At 38.2% G+C, this 20,436-nt stretch overlaps 1 protein-coding gene across 1 annotated transcript in view; it reads right to left on the bottom strand.

Annotated features, from left to right (window-relative positions):
• Positions 1-14,395: 14,395 nt before the first annotated feature.
• The window catches only part of Smug (Single-strand-selective monofunctional uracil-DNA glycosylase), a 37,995-nt gene continuing 31,954 nt past the window's right edge, over positions 14,396-20,436 (bottom strand). Inside the window, exon 3 of the mRNA XM_090380180.1 lies at positions 14,396-14,835. Coding sequence (XP_090236306.1) covers positions 14,422-14,835 — 414 coding nt within the window. The 3' untranslated portion in view covers positions 14,396-14,421. The remainder of the gene's footprint in view (positions 14,836-20,436) is intronic.

Below are 20,436 nucleotides of genomic sequence, written 5' to 3'. Positions count from 1 at the left end.
AACTGATGATGTCCCCAACAGCAAATTCTGTGGGAACTTGAATGCTTTCATTCAAGGAATTAAGACTGGAAGCTACTAAACGTTTCATACCTATCAAGAAATATTGTTCAAGGTTTAGGCCTAAATGGTTGTCAAATGAACTAATGAGACTCGTGGCAGAGAAGAAAAATGCATGGGAAGCATATAAATTATCACGCGACGCAGAAGCCTATGGCAGGTATAAGCTAGTCTGTAATCAAGTCACAAAGGAGGTTAGGCAGATTACGAGAAATCTTTGGCAAAGGATGCTAAGAAAAACAGCAAGGATTTCTTTACTTATATAAATTCTAAAAGGAAGGGGATGAATCTGATTGGTCCACTTGATATCAATGGTTCGACTTTTGATGATCTTGTCAGATAGCAAACAAACTAAATGAGCATTTTTCATCTGCATTCACACACGAGTTGTTATTAAGGTTTGAAAATGGCAGAAGGTTATCAAATTGTAGCAAGATGCTTAATGATTTTATAATAACTGGAGCAAAGTAGAGGAGAAATTGTTGAAGCTAAACATAAAGGCACCTGGGGTGGATGGGATCTATCCAGTTATATTAAAGCTGGCGGCAAAGGAAGTAAGCAAACCTTTAGCCATAATTATGACAGCATCGGCGCCTCGGTAGCCAGGTGGGAAGGAGCAGCAGTGCGCAGCACACGCGTCACCACCAAATACGGAGGATGCGGAAAAGTCAGGGAATGACCACCGCATATCCCGGAGCAATATGGCTTTAGTTGCTAATGCTCCTAAAAACTAAATAACAAACAAACAAACAAACAATGAGAGCATCCTTGGACTCAGGGGAGGTCCCCACGGACTGGAGTTGTGCAAATTTATCCCCAATTCACAAAGGGGGATCGAAGGGTGACACGAGTAATTACAGACCAGTTAGTTTAACTTCTGTTCTATGTAAAATAATGGTCACTGGTTAAAGATGCATTGCAGGATCATCTAGAAACACTGCAGCAATAATTCAGACACTGCATGGGTTTGTTAAGGGAGTCTTGTCTGACAATTTTGATTGGATACTATGATGTGGTTACAAAAGAACTGAATGCAAAAATAATTTTGATATCATATGATTGGATTTCAGGAAAGCTTTTGACACTGTTGTGCATGGAAAACTACTGTACAAATTGAAGCAGAATGGTATTAAGGGCAAGTTGATACAATGATAAAATGGTGGTTGAATCGGAGAAGACAGAGTGGTAATGAATGGATGCTGCTCTTTGTAGACTAATGTTATTAGTGGAGTCCCACGGGGTTTGGTGTTAGGTCCACTGTTGTTTTGTGTATTTATCAATGATATTGATGAAAGTATATCAAGCTTAATTTCGAAGTTTTCAGATGATACAAAGGTTGGCAGGGTTGTTAGTGGCAGTAATGGCAGTGTGCTACTGCAACAGGATCTAGAAAATTTGGACAGATGGGCTGAGAAGTGGCAACTCAAGTTTAATGTTGACAAATGCAAAGTACTGGTTATGGGTAGAAGTAACCCCAGAGTATTTTTTTTTCTACCACCCTAACTACACTTAGGGTGGTAGAAAATGAAAAAGACCTGGGAATAATTGTACAGTCAGATGTAAAGTTTTCTGAGTAGTACAGACTGGCTGCTCGAGCAGGTCATGGGGTATTATAAATGATATACAGGAATTTTGCTAGTAGGGAAATGTAGGTGATTATCTCTTTGAGTAATGCGTACAGGTCTGGAGGCCATATTTTAGGAATGATGTAGAGTTGCTTGAGCGAGTACAGAGAAGTTCAACAAGATTAGTGAGGGGAACGAAGGGATGGTTTTACCAAGAAAGGCTTAAGTTCTGCAAATTGCAGCGGCTGGACACTAGGCACCTGCGAGGTGATGATTGAGGGTATAAGGCCTTGAATGGGTTGAGCACACTGAATTCTGATGGGATTCTTCCACTTGTTCAGATTACGAACCTAAGGGGGCATAAATTCAAATTGAGGAAAGACAGACTTGCCTTTAGCCAGCGGGTAGTTAATTGCTGGAACCAACTTCCATCTGTCGTTGTGGAAGTTGATAGGTTAAATAAATTTAAGGAGGAACTGTACAAACATTTAGGGGGAATTGTTTGTAATTTATTTTATTTTATTATTATACTGTATTTTTTTTTGGCTGATGCTGCATAAGCTCATACACTTGCTTTCTTGCATCACATGTCACTACTACTACTACTGGCCAATTACTTCGTAGTCCCACTTGGGATTGAGATCGTGGTAGGTCTTCGAGCACTACTGGTCAACCCACCACGATCTCAATCCCAAGCGGTACTACGAAGTAATTGACCAGTCCAGACACTTTCGCCACCGCTTCTGGTTAGAGTTGCTTAATATATTGTGTAATGCGGGACCCATGAACCGCAACAAAGGCATGCGACTACACCCCATCTTAGAGACAACTGTTTTAAGTCTAGATAAACGCTGGAGGCAAAACTACGCACGTCCATGCAGCAACAATGATCACCAGTTTAACGATTGAATGGCCTACCTCATGCCCTCGCACGGCTCACGCTCACTGCACGCACAACTCTGTGTCCGTTAAATTATTTAACTGTAAAGTTTCGATTTGTTGATAAAGAGGCATATTCAGTCTTGAAAGCTCCAGTCAATTAAAATATTTCCCTGGATATATGCATTATTATTTGCATGATCCTGCATTACTTCTTTAACCAGTTACTGCATTATTTTCCCCAGTTAAGTTTAGATAAAATCTGCAATTAGGTATGTTACCCTTTAATCCCCTTTAATGAATTGGGGACACATCTCCAGTCTGCAGGAAACTCCCCCGAATCCAAGGATGAGAGCAACCTTGGATTCAGGGATTCATATTTACTTCCTTCTCTGCCTCCCTTAATATAACTATCCTTAACAGGATCTATCCTGGTGTGGATAAATCCTATCAATTTTTTCCAATTTCCTTTCAATTATTACAAAATCATTTTGTTCCCTGTTAGAACTTGATAAACTTCTGGCATCCCCTTCCCTAAAGAATTCCACATGTGTGAATGTAGATGCAAAATAATCACTGTTTGTCAACCATGATTATTTTTAGCTATATGGTGCAAGGAAGGACCTGAGGAGGATCATCGAAAGTCGAACCATCAATATCAAATGGGTTATTTTGATTCATCCCCCTTCCTTCTAGAGCTTACATAAGTAAAGAAGTCTGCATCGTTTGCAAAATATTTCTCAAAATCTGCCTTCGCTTGTCTGACCTCCTTTGTGACTTTATTACAAACTAGTTTAGGGGCCCACATCTGGTGAAATGGGCTTGGCAGACCCAGGGTCCTGAGCTAGATATCATCATTCTTCTCTTTCTTGGTGATTCCCTTCTACTTTTCTCTCAGGATAACTGGGGAATTTTTTTTTTTTTTTTTGGCTGGTGCAGCATAAGCCTCAGGCTTCCTTGCACCATATAGCTAATAATATCTACCATAGGCTTCTATGTCTCCAGATAATTTATATGCATTCCATGCACTTTTCTTCTCTGCCACTAGTTTCATGTTTATCTGACATCCATTTAGGCCTATATCTTGAATAATACATTACTCATACAGAGTGCTTTTTTTTATGAAAAGGGAATTAGGTTGCTAGTCAGAATAGGACAAGACAGCCGGAAAAGAAGGATAATGATAGTTAGGTATGAACCAGATGGTTTCTAGAACCTTCTGGTTCATACCTAAATTAAAGTTCACGTATGTCTGCGAGCTTTCTTATATTTCATGCTATTTTAAAGTATATATTGAAAATATCATTTTTGATGATAAACCTGCATAATGTTTTTGCCCAGTACTAATCATTTCATTAACTGTGCTACATTTATGAAAGTAATGATGAGGACCGGTACGAAAGTAATGCCTCCTAATTTTCTGCTTTAAAATGTGGGACCATTTATCATTTTGTTTCACTGAGTGGTCATTATAGGTCTCTAGTTTTGCCACACTGAGTAGCGCTGTGATCAGTCTTGTGAGTGCAGCACACAGATAGTTCAAAATGGTGGATGTTACAGATATATGTATCAAGCAAAGATTGGTGATTGAATTTCTTTCCAAGGAAGAAATGACAGAATTGAACACACGCATCATGAGATGTTACCCACCAGAACACTGCTACAGACGATTTAGGACAGTGATGCTCAATCTTTTATATTGCCTATCAAAATCCGTAGCGTCTCAAAAATTTTCATACTGTAGATGTGAGTACAGTTAGACATTGGTAATACACTTTAAGAGTGGGGAAAGTGACATTGTTGACAAGCTCCAAAGCAGCTGTCCAGTAACTTCAATGACAACAAACAAGAGCTGGATTGATAGGCTGATCAAAGAGGACCACCGCATCACAACACACAAATTGTGCAATGCAGTAGATATAGGGAAACCTGCTATGATGACCATCATATAGGAACTAGGTTAGGTCTGCACCCAGTGGGTCCGAAAAATGCTGACACGTGAGCACGAAGCCCGGAAAGTCATCTGTACAGAACTTCTCTAGCGCTACGAGAGTGAAGGAGAGGTTTTTCTTTCACACAGTCACTAGTGATGAAACCTGGGACCATTATACCCCTGAAACAAAGAGACAGTCGATGAAATGGCACCATCAAAATTCACCACGGAAGTTCAAAAAACAGCCTTCTGTCAGTAAAGTCATGGCAAGTGTTTTGGGACAAAGATTGTGGACTTCTTGGATCAACTCAGATCAGTATGTGGAAACGAAAAAGTTGAGCGCTCGCATCTGTAGAGTTCAACCAGACAAAAACCTTAATGAGGTTCTTTTCCATGACAATGCACGACCACATACCAGTCTGTGCATGATGGAGGCCATTGCAAAACTGGGATACATTGCTCTTCCTCATAGCCCAGATTTTGCACCTTCCAAATATCACCTCTTTGGCTTACTGAAGAATGCTCTCCGTGTAACCCATTTTGCAGGTGACGACCAGCTCAAGCACAGTGTTCACGAAGCCCTCTGGAGCAGGAGTAAGGACTTTTACAGGATTGGAATACAGCGTCTGACTCTGAGATGGCAAAAGTGCATAGAAAATAATGGTGACTTTGTGGGGAAATAACAGTGTGTTTATTAACGATTAAGGTTTAATGATGTAAAAGGCATAGCTGTAGGAATTAAATTTTCTGTGGAAAAAAATAGGAGGCATTACTTTCGTACCACTCCTTGTAGTTGGATGTTTGTTTTCACATCAATTATAAGTTATGTTTTATTGGAAGTGCTGGCTTCCAAAATTGAGGAATATTCTTACTGCAGTAATTTAGGGTAACTTTTAGAATGAGCTGTTTCGAATTACAGATTTGTCATTAGACCTCGATATTAGAGCTATGTTCAGTGAGGTTTATTTTAGGATTTACTTGAGTCATGAATTAGCTGTTAACAATGTAAACTTCATGGTCACAATGCCAGGGGTGATTACCATGATAGAAATTATAAAAAAACTTAATAACATGGGCCCATAATCCACACTTGAATCTGTTATTCACAAGTCCCAAATTCAATTTCTCTAGATAAATGCATTATATCAGCGGTTCTCAAACTTTCTGAGCCCACACCTCCCTTGACCTGTAAAATTTTCCCAGTATCTCCCTTGAAGTAAAACACCTATAATTTTGCAATTTCTTATTTTTAATATGCTCAGAGCAATTAGATCCCAAGAATACGGTCAGGGAACATGATCCGCTTTCTTCGTCAAAAATACCCCACGTATTTACATTTAATAATATAGATTAAATAGTAGTAGATATCTAATAGTAAAAAAAATCATTCTTAATACATTTTTAATATTTGCCATGGAAATCTTAATAAACTATTACATCGTCCGCAACGCCCCTGGTAAATTATGACGCCTGCCCAGGGTGCGTTGCGGCACACAGTTTGAGAACTGTTGCATTATATGAACCTGATATAAAATATTTTTGCTTGGATACAACGTAAATTTATTTCTAAAATTTAATATTTCTCAAGAGTGTAAATTCTGGCCTAATACTATTCATATTTTGCTTTTTCTGTTTACACTGGGATAACCAGAATTTCCCTTTCCACCACCAATTTTATTTATTTTTTTTTTTACCAGGCAGTATATATTACAGGAGTTGTGTCTGCTAAAGAAAAATCTATTAATCTGTTAAATCTTTCAGTTGTCATGTATTACCCAGCAAATGCAGCTGTTTATTGGGAAATCAAATATCTGTAGGATGTGTAATTTTATTAATAAATAAAAACATTAATTATGTAGATATGAATGCTAACTCGGTTACCTGTTGCCAATACACAAAAAAATTTAATTTTACTCATATAATCAGCAGCACCCTAGATATATATTATTCTGTGGTGATTTCCATGAGCATTATGGTCTACATATTTATATTTGATCATAATTAAGATAGTTCTACTCGCAGAGAAAGATTAAGTAGAAAGAAATTTAGCCTCAAGATTAACCACAAAGGAATGAATGCCAATGGCAAATCAGGAATTATAAATGACCTATCGTACTTTAAAAATAGCAAGTTAATGCTACATGAATAAAAGGACAGTTGAGAAGCAGGAGACAGAGAAAGGTTATTAATGGCCACTAACTACTCTTTGTGGACTAATGTTATGGTTGATTGGGGATTTATTTGGCACATCAGCATCTATGGCCATAGTGCGCCACTATGGCCATAGATGCTGGACCGTCTGGAACAGGATCTAGAAAAGTTGAGCAGATGGGCTGAGACGTGGCAACTGAAGTTTACACTAACAAATGTAAAGTACTGCATATGGGTAGCAGTAACCCTAGAGTAACATGCCAACTGTGTAGTACTACACTCAGTGTAATATAGAATGAAAAGGATCTAACTGTGCAATCAGATATAAAGTTTTCTGAGTAGTGCAAACAGGCTGCAAGAGTAGCTCATGGTGTCTTGTCCCCTTTTATAAGGCAATGGTCAGGCCACACCTTGAGTACTGCATACAGGTCTGGATGCCTCATTTTAGGAAGGATATAGAGCTGCTGGAACGAGAAGAGAAGAGCAACGAGATTGGTGAGGGACAAAGGGTTGCTGTTACCAAGAAAGGTTTAAGTTCTGTAAGTTGCAGGGTCTAGAGACTAGTCACCTGTAAGGTGATCTAATTTAGGTGTATAAGGCCTTGAATGGTTTGAGCAAGTTCATTGCTCATGGGGATTCCTCTTGCTCAGATTATTCATCTGAGGGGACATAAATTCAAATTGAGAAAGGGCAATTCTAGAATAGATGTGCAGAAATTTCCCTTTAGCCATGGATGGTTGCTAGTTGGAACAAACTTCCATCTATCATAGTGGAGGTCGAAAACTTAAATAAGTTCAAGGCAGAACTAGACAAGCATGCGGAGTGAATGGAAGAAATGGGAAGGTTTTTTTTTTTAAGCTGATGCTGTATAAGCTTGCTTTCTTGCATCATATGCCTCTACTAATGCTAATTGGATTGAACAAAATAAATGCTCATGGCACCCTTACTTTTTCTGATGACACATATAAGGGGATATATTGTGAATCAGAAAAGTATGGATTGTAGGAGAGGTGTGCAAAAATACGCTTTCAGCCAGAGAATAATTGTTTATTGGAAAAATTGACATTTGGTATTGTAAAAGTGGGTGGCTGGAATAAATTTAAGGAATAGACAAATTATTAGGAGAATGCTCAAAGGATGTGAGCGATTTTTTTTTTTTTTTTTAACAGTGGTAGGCAACCTTTATAAATGGCAGACCAAATAAAATGTCTGTGAGGTACACACAGGTTGATGACTCTCATCAACCGGTGAAATACCACCACTTTGCTTATTGGAGGCTTGAAGTGGTGGAACCCATGTTTAGTCTCTAGAGCTAAGTTCCGGCCAACCCTTCCCTATCTCTTCCATCATGCAGTATGATTGATGATTTTTGAGGTTATGATGAATGTCGTGGCGAGATCCAATATTCCTTACATTTCGAGGGTACAGCTCTAAAACGGTGTTCGCAGGCCGGCCGCTACATAGTACACCGGACCAAACCTATTGGTAACTCTCTAGGAGGCTTCCGGATCAGCTAGTGTATAATCTTGCCACCTCTACTCTGCCAGATAGTGACTGGAGGGAGTCCGAGTAGTGTGTATGCGGGGAGCATTGTCGAGGCCACGTTATGTCAAGGATCTGGGTATATTCTTACCACATGTACGCCATATCCAAAATTTTCATTACTTCATACAGCATGTCCCACCCACTTTTTCTTACTATTGAATACACCATGAATTGTCAAAATAATAGAGCAAGCTTATCTGCGAAAAGATCTAAACCTCCCAAGGACTTCCTAATTCATTTCACAAATATACGTGGTCTTAATTCCAATCTCAACGATGTCCATTTCCACTTGCAGTCTTCCAAACCCCATGTACTTTTTCTGACTGAATCTCAGTTATCAGTTGATTCAACTACTTCTCATCTCAGATGTCCAAATTATTTGCTGTATGATTCCTTTCGCCTCAAAGGTGGTACTTGTGCATATGTCCGTTCTGATATTAACTGTCAAGAGACTTGGCAATTTGGAATCTCCTCTCTTTGATCTTCTCTGGCTTAAAATTTCTCGACCTCATTGTGTCAAATTCATCTGTTGTCTCTACCGTTCTTCCAACTCCACTAATCACTTGGAGCTCTTTGAGTTCCTCTCTTTGCAACTTGACTTTCTCCAGTCTAACTTTCCTAACAGTGAGGTAATTTTCCTTGGTGATTTTAACGTTCACAACTCCAGCTGGCTTCCATTTTCTAGTCACACCGACCCAGCAGGTCGAGATGCTGAGGCTTTTGCAATTACTAATGACCTAGCACAGATTGTTCATTTACCTACAAGAATACCGGACAATTATAATCATACAGCCAATACGCTTGATCTTTTTCTCACAAACAACCCTTCTAAGTACAAGGTCGAAGTGAGAGGTCCTTTAGGCACTTCCGATCACAACTTGGTGATTGTCTCTTCTCCAATGGAACCTTTATCTCAGGGCTATTCCCAACCTCGTATTGTTTGGCATTACAAGAATGCAAAATGGGATGACCTGCGAGACTTCTTTTCCTTGGTCTGATTACTGTTTCAAAACTTCTGATGTCAACGTTTGCTCAGATCGTGTCAGTGAAATTATTCTTGCAGGAATGGAATCCTTTATCCCACACTCCACTTTAAAATCTCGTCCTTTATCTAAACCTTGGTTTTCCAATAAATGTGCTAAGGCTGTCCAAGAGAAGAATGTTGCATATCGTAATTGGCTTGTTTCTAATTCTTCAGTTTCATTTTCTGCCTACACCAAAGCTCGCAACAATTGTAAAGCAGTTATTAATCAGTCCACACTAGAGTTTGAACAGGCTAAGAGTAGAAAACTTGCTTCTTGCCCTAATGGTAGCCGAGCATTCTGGTCTCTTGCCAAAGCTATTGGCCGCAACTTTTGCCCATCTCTGCTCCCACCTCTGTCCAAACCAGATGGTTCTGTTGTCACTACAGCCAAGGATAAAGCATACCTGCTAGCATCCCATTTTTCTTCCAGCTCATGTATTAATGATATTGGTAAAACACCTCCCACCATTCCTAACACGTTCCATTCAATGCCTCCTGTGGTCTTCCGTCAAAAGGATATCAGAAGGATTTTGATGAATCTTGATGCTAAGAAAGCTCCAGGTCCTGATGGTATTTCTCCACTTGTTCTCAAAACTTGTGCTCCCGAACGTACTCCTATTCTTTGCCGCCTTTTTTCACTTCCTTATTCCAAAGGTGTTTTTCCTTCTGCTTGGAAATTTGCTCATATCCAGCCAGTTCCTAAAAAGGGTGACAAATCCCTCCCATCCAATTATCGTCCCATTGCAATTACTTCTACTCTTTTTAAAGTAATGGAGAAATCAACTAACCGCCAACTCTTAAACTACCTAGAAACCTTCCGTCTGATCAACGATCGCCAGTATGGATTCCGTCAGTGTTGATCCACTGGTGATATTCTGGCTTATGTTACCCATTTATGGACTAATTCGATGGAAAGGTTCGGTGAAACACAAGTAGTTGCTCTTGACATCTCAAAGGCTTTTGATCGTGTTTGGCATAAAGGTCTTCTAAACAAGCTTCCATCTTATGGTTTGCCAACTGTTTTTAGTAATTGGTTATCCAGTTTTCTCTCTGATCGCTCACTGAGGGTGATGGTAGATGGCTCTCTGTCTTCTAACTTCTCCACTAATGCCGGTGTCTGCCAAGGTTCAGTTCTTTCCCCCACTCTTTTCCTCTTTTATATCAATGACCTTCCATTGACTGGAAATCCTATCCATAGTTTTGCCGATGATAGCACATTGCATTCAACTTTCCATTTTGAGAAACCTTGTCCTGCTCAATCAGCTTCAAGTTCTCGAAAATCTGCTGCCAATTCCTTAAATGCCGATCTTCAGGTAATTCTCCAGTGGGGCAAAGACAACTTAGTTGATTTCAACCCTTCTAAAACTCAGTCTTGTCTTATATCTCGCAAAAAGGATTCTTCTGCTCCTATGCTTATCTTTAGTGACACTCCGATTTCTAGGCAAAATGATATATCTCTTTTGGGGATTACCCTGACTTCTAATCTCTCTTGGCACAAGCACATTACAAATATTGCTTCCTCTGCATCTAAAAAACTTGGTTCTCTTTCGCTCTCGGCGTTACTTTTCTTCCAAACAGCTGCTCACTCTGTATAAATCGCAAATCCGCCCTGCCATGGAATATTGTTCCCACATCTGGGGTGGTGCCCCCAAAACCACTCTCAGGCTTCTTGATTCCATTCAGAAGAGGGCAGTTAGGTTAATTAATGATTCATCTCTAACAGTCTCTCCACTCGCTTTCTCATAGACGTACTGTTTCTGCTGCATGCCTCTTCTACAGATACTTCCATGGGCACTGTTCTTCTGAATTGGCTTCTATAATTCCCGCTCTCTCTTTCAAAACAGTCCGAACACGTGCCACCACCAGCCAACATCCATTTACTGTCCAACTTCAAACCCACAGAACCAACTTTTCATCTTCCTCATTTATTCATTCAACTGCCGTTTTCTGGAACAACCTTCCTTCATACGTATTTCCTGAAAATTACAATCTACAGAAGTTCAAGTCCAATGTCAACAAATATCTTCTTTCGTCTTCTCAACCTCCAACCCAAGCACGGTACTAAGTACTATAGGTTCTAATACCTCTCGTGTTTGGGGTTCTCATAAAAAAAAAAAAAAAAAAAAAAAAAAAAGGCCAATTTTTTTTAGCTTTTTGTCATTAACAGTTTCGAAAAAATTGTCATAAACAATTTATTGTTATTTACTGTAATATGTGTTATTTATTATAATATTTACATATAATTAATATTATTATTAAGAAAAATGCTCTAAGGTAAGGGAAGGCAACATGAGAACGACGAGAAACATCAGATAACTTACGTGGAAAATTAGTTTCCCAACACCAGACTCTAGCGCTGCACTGCTCGGTAAATAGACGGTAGGTGTTATCGATCTGGATCCAAAATCGAGGATATATTGATTGACAGGTAGGCGTTGAAAATGATGAAATGACGTGGTGGGCGCTACAGAGGTTTGTTTGTTATTTGGTTTTTAGGAGCATTAGCAACTAAGGCCATATTGCTCCAGGGATATGCGGTGGTCATTCCCTGACCTTTCCACATCCTCTGTATTTAGTGGTTATGGGCTCGAATCCCAGTCTAATCAAGAACGCGACAGAGGACAAGCTACTGTATAGTCATTGATTGTCATTATAATGTGTATTTATGAGTAAAGAATGGTGCATAATAGTTTTGTAATGAAGAGTAAACAGGTAATAATAGCGATAAATCTTTTAAAGATGGAAGAAATTTGTAAGGAAAATAAAACATTGGTTGATATTTTGATGAAAACTAAATTAATAAAAGTTTTGTTCTGTTCATTTTTATGATCTTCATTATGTTTTTTTCTCATTATTAAAAGCAGATTTTTGGAGTTCATGAGTGTTTTTACTATACTGTTGATTTAAGTTTGGTTATGAAAAAAGGAAAAGGTTTCTTTATTTTTTGTTATATTTCATAACCTGACCTTAAATGGTTAGGAAATAATAGAAACAGTTTCCTTATATTTAGTGACCTAACGTTAAACGTTAGGTTAGGAAATAATATAAGAAAAGAAAGATTCTATATAATATATACAGGGAGATTCACTACCAGTGCGACAAACTTGCAGGAGGTGTAGGGGGCACAAAGACGAATCGGAATCACATAGCATTGCAGGGTCCAACCGCCTTCGTCATGCGGTAGAGGACGTTAAACGGGAGGTCTCGTGAACAGCGATCCCACTGGAAGTCAGCATTTGCGAACCGTTTCTGTTGAAGAAACCAAGTAGCAAAAGTCCTCCGGAGTGGATAATCCGCAGGCTCCAATGATTGGACACGTTGCAGATGGTATGAACTCATTTGGTTTGTTGACGGTATCCTCCATACAGTGGATTGGAAAATACCCAATCGTTGGCCTATCGCTCGAGTACTTGTACTCGGATTGCCTTCTGCAAGACGTAGGACATTCTCCTCATTGTCTGGCGTCCTCGTCGTTCACTCTCGATTCATGGTACCTCTCGTGAAACAACCAGTCTCACGTAACCTTCTGTGTACACGTGCGAAAATCGTACGATGGGGAGCATGCCTGTGCGGGAAACGTTCCTGGTACAAGCACAGAGCGGCGCGCCCGTTACAGTCCGCAGCTCCATACGCGAGGTGCATGTCGGCCAGTTCAACGTTTGAATACTCGTCCATCCTACTGCCTCAGGAACTGGTTTGCAAATGCTGACTTCCAGCGGGATCGCTGTTCATGCGACCTCCCGTTCAACGTCCTCTACCACATGACGAAGGCATTTCGGACCCTACAATGCTATGCGATTCGTCTTTGTGCCCCCTACACCTCCTGCAAGTTTGTCGCACTGGTAGTGAATCACCCTGTATATATATATATATATATATATATATATATATATATATATAGTGAATAGCTGTTGAGGTGTTGTTTGACATTATGATACGTGTGTATCTGCACGAGTGTCTTTAAAAATAAAAGGACAGTAATAAAAAATAATATTTTGCTAATAAACAATTTATACGCTAGTCTACATGATTCTAAAGGAAAAAGGTTAGGTTATCCCCCTCCATTTCGGGAGGGGTTCAAGCTCCCATGGGATTCAAGTAGAGGTAACCTAACCTTTTTTCATCATTAGGGCATATTATTGAACAAGAAAATAAAAATACAGTCATAAAAAAATTTATTTTTTATGAATGTATTTCTAAATATGACTGTGATTCTAAAGAAAAAAAGGTTACCACCTCCACTTTGGGAGGGGTTCAAGCTCCCATGGGATTCATTTAACCTGACCTTTTTTCACAATTATGGAAAGCATTCATTAGGGCAAGTTTCCATTAGTGCTTCTGAGTGCTACTAAAATGATACTAACCCGATGTTATCGTGTGTGGTGTTCGCGAACCAAGCAGCACATCGTTTGCCACGCCCACCTGTCAATCAATATATCATTCTCGACTTTGCTTCAGACCGATAACACCTACCATCTGTTTACTGAGCGAGCAGTACTAGGGTGCCGTATCAGGAAACTAATTTTCCGCGTAAGTTATCCAACATTTCTCATCGTGTTCGTGGTGGCGTTCTTTGCCTTCGCCAAAAAATGAAATACAAGCTCCAGATAAAATTGCAAAAACACAATTATAGTAACAAAATGCAAACTACAAAATACTGGAATTATTCCAATAACAATTTTCAATATTTTATTTTTATAATATTTAATGAGAGAGTCGATATTTTTATTTTTATCAGTGAATCGATATCTGGATCGATATTTGTAGTAGCAACATGCAGAGTATTTTCTAAATTTATGTTAGAAATTCCATTAATTCGAAAATATATATAATAAACGGCATGCCAATTATTATATATACATTATTTTGAAAACAACCTCGGACCGGATTACAAACATTCACAGGCCGGAGTTGGCCCGCGAACCAGAGGTTGCCCACCCCTGCTGTATAAGCTTGGTTCCTTGCAATATTTATTTTATTTTGTCATTTAAAAAAAATAAATTTAAAAAAAAATCATGCTGACTGTGGTTCTGAGTAATGTGCATTGATGCAAATTCACACTTTCTGAAATCGAGGCCATAAGTTGCCACAAAATGTGCACAGCCTACTGTTAGCTGCTGCGCTGTTATGCTGACTGCAACAAAAACGGTTACAATGAAGCTGTGAACTCTTCTGGCTTTGGCCATCCTGAGTATAAATGATAATATTTATTTATTACCTTAAGAGTACAAGAAGGGGAAAAAATGTCTAATTTTGAATGGTGGAATTTAAGTATCTATTTTCAGAAGTTTTAATATGTCATTTTCTTTAAATTGCTGAAGGACAATCTCTTTCCAACCTTTGTTTGCAGCTGGATTTACAGGACTTGGATGCATTATGCCAAACACCTGAGTATTGATCCCATTTTTTAAGAGTGCAACCTTTGCTCTGGTCTCTGCAAATTTACCTACACCTATTACAAATCTTGGCTGTAAAACTGTCACCACCTTGCAAAGCGAGTCATCACAAACTTCAATCAACTTATTTCTAATAATGCTTTTCAGCTCTGGAGGTGTGATGTTTTTTCCACTCTGAGATAAAAATGCATAAGGGCAATAATTATGCACAAAACTATTTTTAAAAAAATTCTCTGCAGTTCCAGCCATGTCCTCAAAGAAACTCCAAAATCTTTGCCCGCTAACCTGAAAATAGTAATGTGGATATTAAATTATGCTTGGTTATAAAAAAAAAACAAATAGAGAGACTATTTGCCCATTACAAAATTAATTTTGATGTGACAAAAAGAATAAAACAGAATTCAATACCTTAGAGCTGTAGCTCACTTCAATGAATGCCAGCTTGGTTACCTGATCTTTATCCAGGTTGTTTAAAATTTACATAAAATTACATGAAAAAATAAAATTGGTGTTTGTCACTCCTTATTCAGTGTTTACCCAAGAATGCATTATATACTTTTGTAGTCTATGCACCACAGCAAATATAAATATTATATTGCTTCACTATTAGCAATATATTGTGCTTACAATGGATGGAATTCATGATGTAACCTTCTGTGCCAATTTGCTCATCACTGATTATATAAAATCTATATATATGTGACATTATCAAATTCAGGCTGAGAAATTTAAGTTTTTCAATGTATCCTGGTATATATCACTTGGTGTCAAATACTCATACTAATTTTTTTTAAGTTTTCATGACTACCATGTTTACAATTACCACAAGAACACTTTTCATTAAGATTTCAGTGGTGAGAATTAAAATTATTATTATTATTATAATTATTGAGGTTATAATATATATATACAGTAAACCCTCGATTTAATGGACTAATAGGAGAGAAGGGGTGTCCATTAAATCGAATGTAACCTGGGGGGGGGAGAATTTTTTATTGTTCTTAATGTAAAAAAAAAAAAAAAAAGCTTTAATACAATATACAGTACTGCACAATATAAAAGTCTGCTGTAATTTGGCCTTTGATTTACGGATATCAGAAACTGTTTTTTTTATGCCGTAAATTTCACAAACACGTGCTACTGAGATGCCTTGTTCTAATTTCTCAATTAGCTCTAATTTCTGTGCCACATTTAAGTTCACACGCTTTCTTTTAAGTCCGCTATCACTTGATGCCATTTTAAATTGAAAGGATTGAAAGGATAGCAAACAAACTGAATGAGTATTTTGCATCTACATTCACACGTGAGGAATTATTAAGGTTTGAAAATGGCAGAAGGTTATCAAATTGTAGCAGGATACTTAATGATTTTGAAATAACTGAAAGCAAAGTGGAGGAGAAATTGTTGAAGTTAAACATAAGAAAAGCACCTGGGGTGGATAGGATCTATCCAGTTATATTAAAGGAGGCGGCAAAGCAACTAAGCAAACCCTTAGCCATAATTATGAGAGCGTCCTTGGACTCAGGGGAGGTTCCCATGGACTGGAGATGTGCAAATGTATCCCCAATTCACAAAGGGGGATCGAAGGGTGACACGAGTAATTACAGACCAGTTAGTTTAACTTCTGTTCCGGGTAAAATAATGGAGTCACTGGTTAAAGATGCATTGCAGGATCATCTAGACAAGACTGCAGCAATAATTCAGACACAGCATGGGTTTGTTAAGGTAAAGTCTTGTCTGACAAATTTGATAGGATATTATGATGTGGTTACAAAGGAACTGGATGCAAAAAATAATTTTGATATCATATATTTGGATTTCATGAAAGCTTTTGACACTGTTGCGCATGGAAGACTATTGTACAAATTGGAGCAGAATGGTATTAAGGGTAAGTTGCTACAATGGATAAAAGGATAGTTAAGTGGGAGAAGACAGAGGGTGGTAATCAATAGGTGCTGCTCTTTGTGGACTAATGTTATTAGTGGAGTCCCACAGGGTTCGGTGTTAGGTCCACTGTTGTTTTGTATATTTATCAATGATATTGATGAAGGTATATCAGGCTTAATGTCGAAGTTTGCAGATGATACAAAGGTTGGCAGGGTTGTTAATGACAGTAATGGCAGTGTGCTACTGTAACAGGATCTAGATAATTTGGGCAGATGGGCTAAGAAGTGGCAACTTAAGTTTAACCTTGACAAATGCAAAGTACTGCATATGGGTAGAAGTAACCCCAGAGAAACGTACCAACTGTGTGGTACTACACTTAAGGTGGTAGAAAATGAAAAAGATCTGGGAGTAATTGTTCAGTCAGATATGAAGTTTTCTGAGCAATGCAGACAGGCTGCCAGGGCAGGTCATGGGGTTTTGTCAATGATATATATGAATTTTGCTAGCAGGGAAAAGGAGGTGATTATCCCTCTGTATAAGGCAATGGTCAGGCCACGCCTTGAGTACTGCGTACAGGTCTGGAGGCCTCATTTTAGGAAGGATGTAGATTTACTTGAGCATGTACAGAGAAGGGCAACAAGATTGGTGAGGGGAATGAAGGGATTCTCTTACCAAGAGAGGCTTAAGTTCTGCAAATTGCAGTGGCTGGAGACTAGGCACCTGCACGGTGATCTGATTGAGGTATATAAGGCCTTGAATGGGTTGAGCACGCTGAATTCTGATGGGATCCTTCCACTTGTTCAGATTACAAAACTAAGGGGGCATAAATTCAAATTAAGAAAAGAGAGATGTAGAATAGATGTGCGGAAATTTGCCTTTAGCCAGTGGGTGGTTAATTGCTGGAACAAACTTACATCTGTCGTTGTGGAAGTTGATAGGTTGAATAAATTTAAGGAGGAACTGGACAGGCATTCGGAGGCAATGGTGTGATTTTTTTTTTTGGCTGATGCTGCATAAGCTCATACACTTGCTTTCTTGCATCACATGCCACTACTACTACATTGTCACCGCCTGCTCTTATCTGTTATCTGTAATCTGGGAAAACAGCTATTTGAACACGTTTTCAGAAAGAATATAAAACAATTTCCTGAATCTGATTATAAAAATAAAAGTAGGTAATTATCAAAACAATAATGGAAATAGGTAATTATTATTGATTTTTAATTAATAATAACACTGAAGTTTTGTTTAACTTAAAAAAAATATATGGTTGAGATTAATATGTACATTACTGTATGTTATTATTTGTCCGGTCCGTTATAACGGGGTCTGTTAAATCGAGGGTTTACTGTGTGTGTGTGTGTGTGTGTATAATCATGTATATATATATATACACACATGATTATACCTGACCATGTACCAATATTTATTTCAGCTGACATCAGATCAAGCATATTTGCCTTACCTATATTTGACCATTTTCTAAATATGTTTCCCCCCCCCATATCTGATGACAGCCATACCGCTTTCATTTTATTTTTATTTTATTAGTATTTTGATGTACTAATTTTACTTTACAGCATCCAGTTATGCATATGCATACTTTATTCAATATATTAATACAAACTCACACTCACACACACACACACACACACACACACACACACACACACACACACACACACACACACACAGTGTATATACACATACACTCGGTGATCACTGAATTATCTACCTAATACTGTGTTGGGTTATTGTTTGCAAGGATAACAGCAGCTATTTGCCTAACCATTGACTCCTAGATGTCTGAAGATATCTGTAGAGATCTGCAGCCATTGCTACCTGCGAGGCTTTCCACAGTTCTGGAAGAGATGACAGTTGCATGCCCATACACCTCACTTTCCTATTTCAAAACATCCCACAGGTGTTCAACTGGATTGAGGTCAAGCAAATTTGGAAGACAATCAAAATGGGCGATATCTTAACTGTGTTCCTTAAACCTCTTGTGTACAGTGCAAGCCCAATGACACCATGCATTATCATTTTGGAAGATCCCATTTCTGTCCAGGAAAAAATGCAACATGGTAGGGTGCACATTGTCTCCTAAGGGCTGCTGGTAGACCTCACCAATGAAACGTTGGTCCATATGCACCAGAGGTCCTAGTTCTTGCCAGCAAAACATGTCCTAAGTTAAGCAACTACTGCCACTACCCTGGATAGTAGACACTATGCACAACAGGTCTATGGATGCATGTTGCTTGTAACCACACACGAAGGCATCCATCATCGTGTTGTAGCAGGTATTTGGATTCATCTGACCAGCACACTTGTTTCCAGTCCTCCAGTGTCCAACCAGCATGCTGTTGTCACCACAGCATTCACCATCAATGATGATCAGAAGTAAGAAGAGGGTGTTTCTTGGATCCTGCTGTGGAGTCCCTTATGTCTGAGTGTGCAGCACATCATCATTTGGGATATTTTTCTTGCATTCTTCATATTGTATTGAAATGTCACACAGTGACCTTCCATTAAGCCCATACAATGCACCACACCCTTCACTTACCCCAAACATCCACCTTGTGTAACCTGTATGGTTCTGTCTGCAGGAGATGGTTTGACCTGTTCAAAACCATTAATTGTACACCTTAACCAGAATGGGCCATGAGCAACCAGTAAGACATGCCATTTCCGATATGGAAGCACCCAACATACGAGCTCCCACAATCATGCCCTTTTGAAACTCCATGATATCTTTACTACATCCCATAACTGCTACTTTAGCACTTTGACTTGCACAACCATATGCAAATTACCACTGCTCTAGTGTACCAAGCTGATCGGTTTTTTTACACTGCAAGCTATGCAGCATAGTCCATTACAGATGGGTTGGTCACAATTCAGTGATCACTGAGTTTATATACACACATATTATTAAATATACACTATTATATATATAATAAATAATTAACAGATTATACAGACATGAGCAAAAAGCTGCAGTACCATAAAAATAATAATAATATTATTATTATTATTAACTGGATATAACAACCACCCTACACACCTGGTACCAGTATCTGGCATGGGATAGAAAAAAAATAAAAAACCATAAGGACAAGAAAGAGATAATAATAGTAACAACTGGTGGGAATTATCATCAAAAAGCCTTCAGTTGTTTGGTGATCATGAAATAGAGTACATCATGTTGCATCTGGCTTTAGTAGAGATGGAATTAAAATTCCAGTTATGTAACTGAAAAGTGGTATAGTAACGAAAAAGCAACAGGTTAAAAGCTGTAGGATGTCAATTTGTTAGTTTTATGAACTGACTAAGATGTATAAAGAGATATTCCTTTAAGACCTTTAATTTGATTGCATTAATAATACTGTGAAATGAAAGTATTTGATGCTGCATTGTTTACTTGTATCCAGTCACGTGCTGCAGAGTGTTCATATAATATACTGAAATTACACTGGAAAGAAACATAACATTAGAGATTATCACCACTGTAAATGACATAGGTCAAACTCTATTTCTTATTCAAGATAAATGTTGTTCACAATGGGTTGTACAAGCAATATCTAAATTTGCTATAGCCTTTTCTGGTTCCATGTCAAAAATACTGTAATCAAAATGCTGCAGCCAAAACACTGCTGGACTAAAATTCTGCAGGCCAAAATACCACAAGCCAAAACATCATGGAAAAAATACTGATGGTTAATACACTACTCTGCAGAGAATGTCACAACAAAAAAAGATTGGGTATGTAAGTTTGAGAAAAAAAATAATATTTACAACAAAAGTTCAACGGAATTAGAAAACAAACATGAGAAATCGTGCATTTTATTTCATTTAGAAGAAACATTATAGGTTATACATGCAGAGTTATATATAAATTAAAGGCAACTTTAAGAATTTAAATTTTTAAGAAAAAAGTTGGTAAAGCACAATTTGAATACAAGTTGGTAGTTCCCAGAAAAACTATTTGATGAATCTATA

This window comes from Mastigoproctus giganteus, chromosome 1, assembly GCF_048544385.1.
Source record: "Mastigoproctus giganteus isolate SK-2022 chromosome 1, ASM4854438v1, whole genome shotgun sequence".
NCBI classification, from domain to species: Eukaryota; Metazoa; Arthropoda; class Arachnida; order Uropygi; family Thelyphonidae; genus Mastigoproctus; species Mastigoproctus giganteus.
Note: the sequence above shows the minus strand (reverse complement) of the source record. Positions and strands in the feature narration are given on the sequence as shown.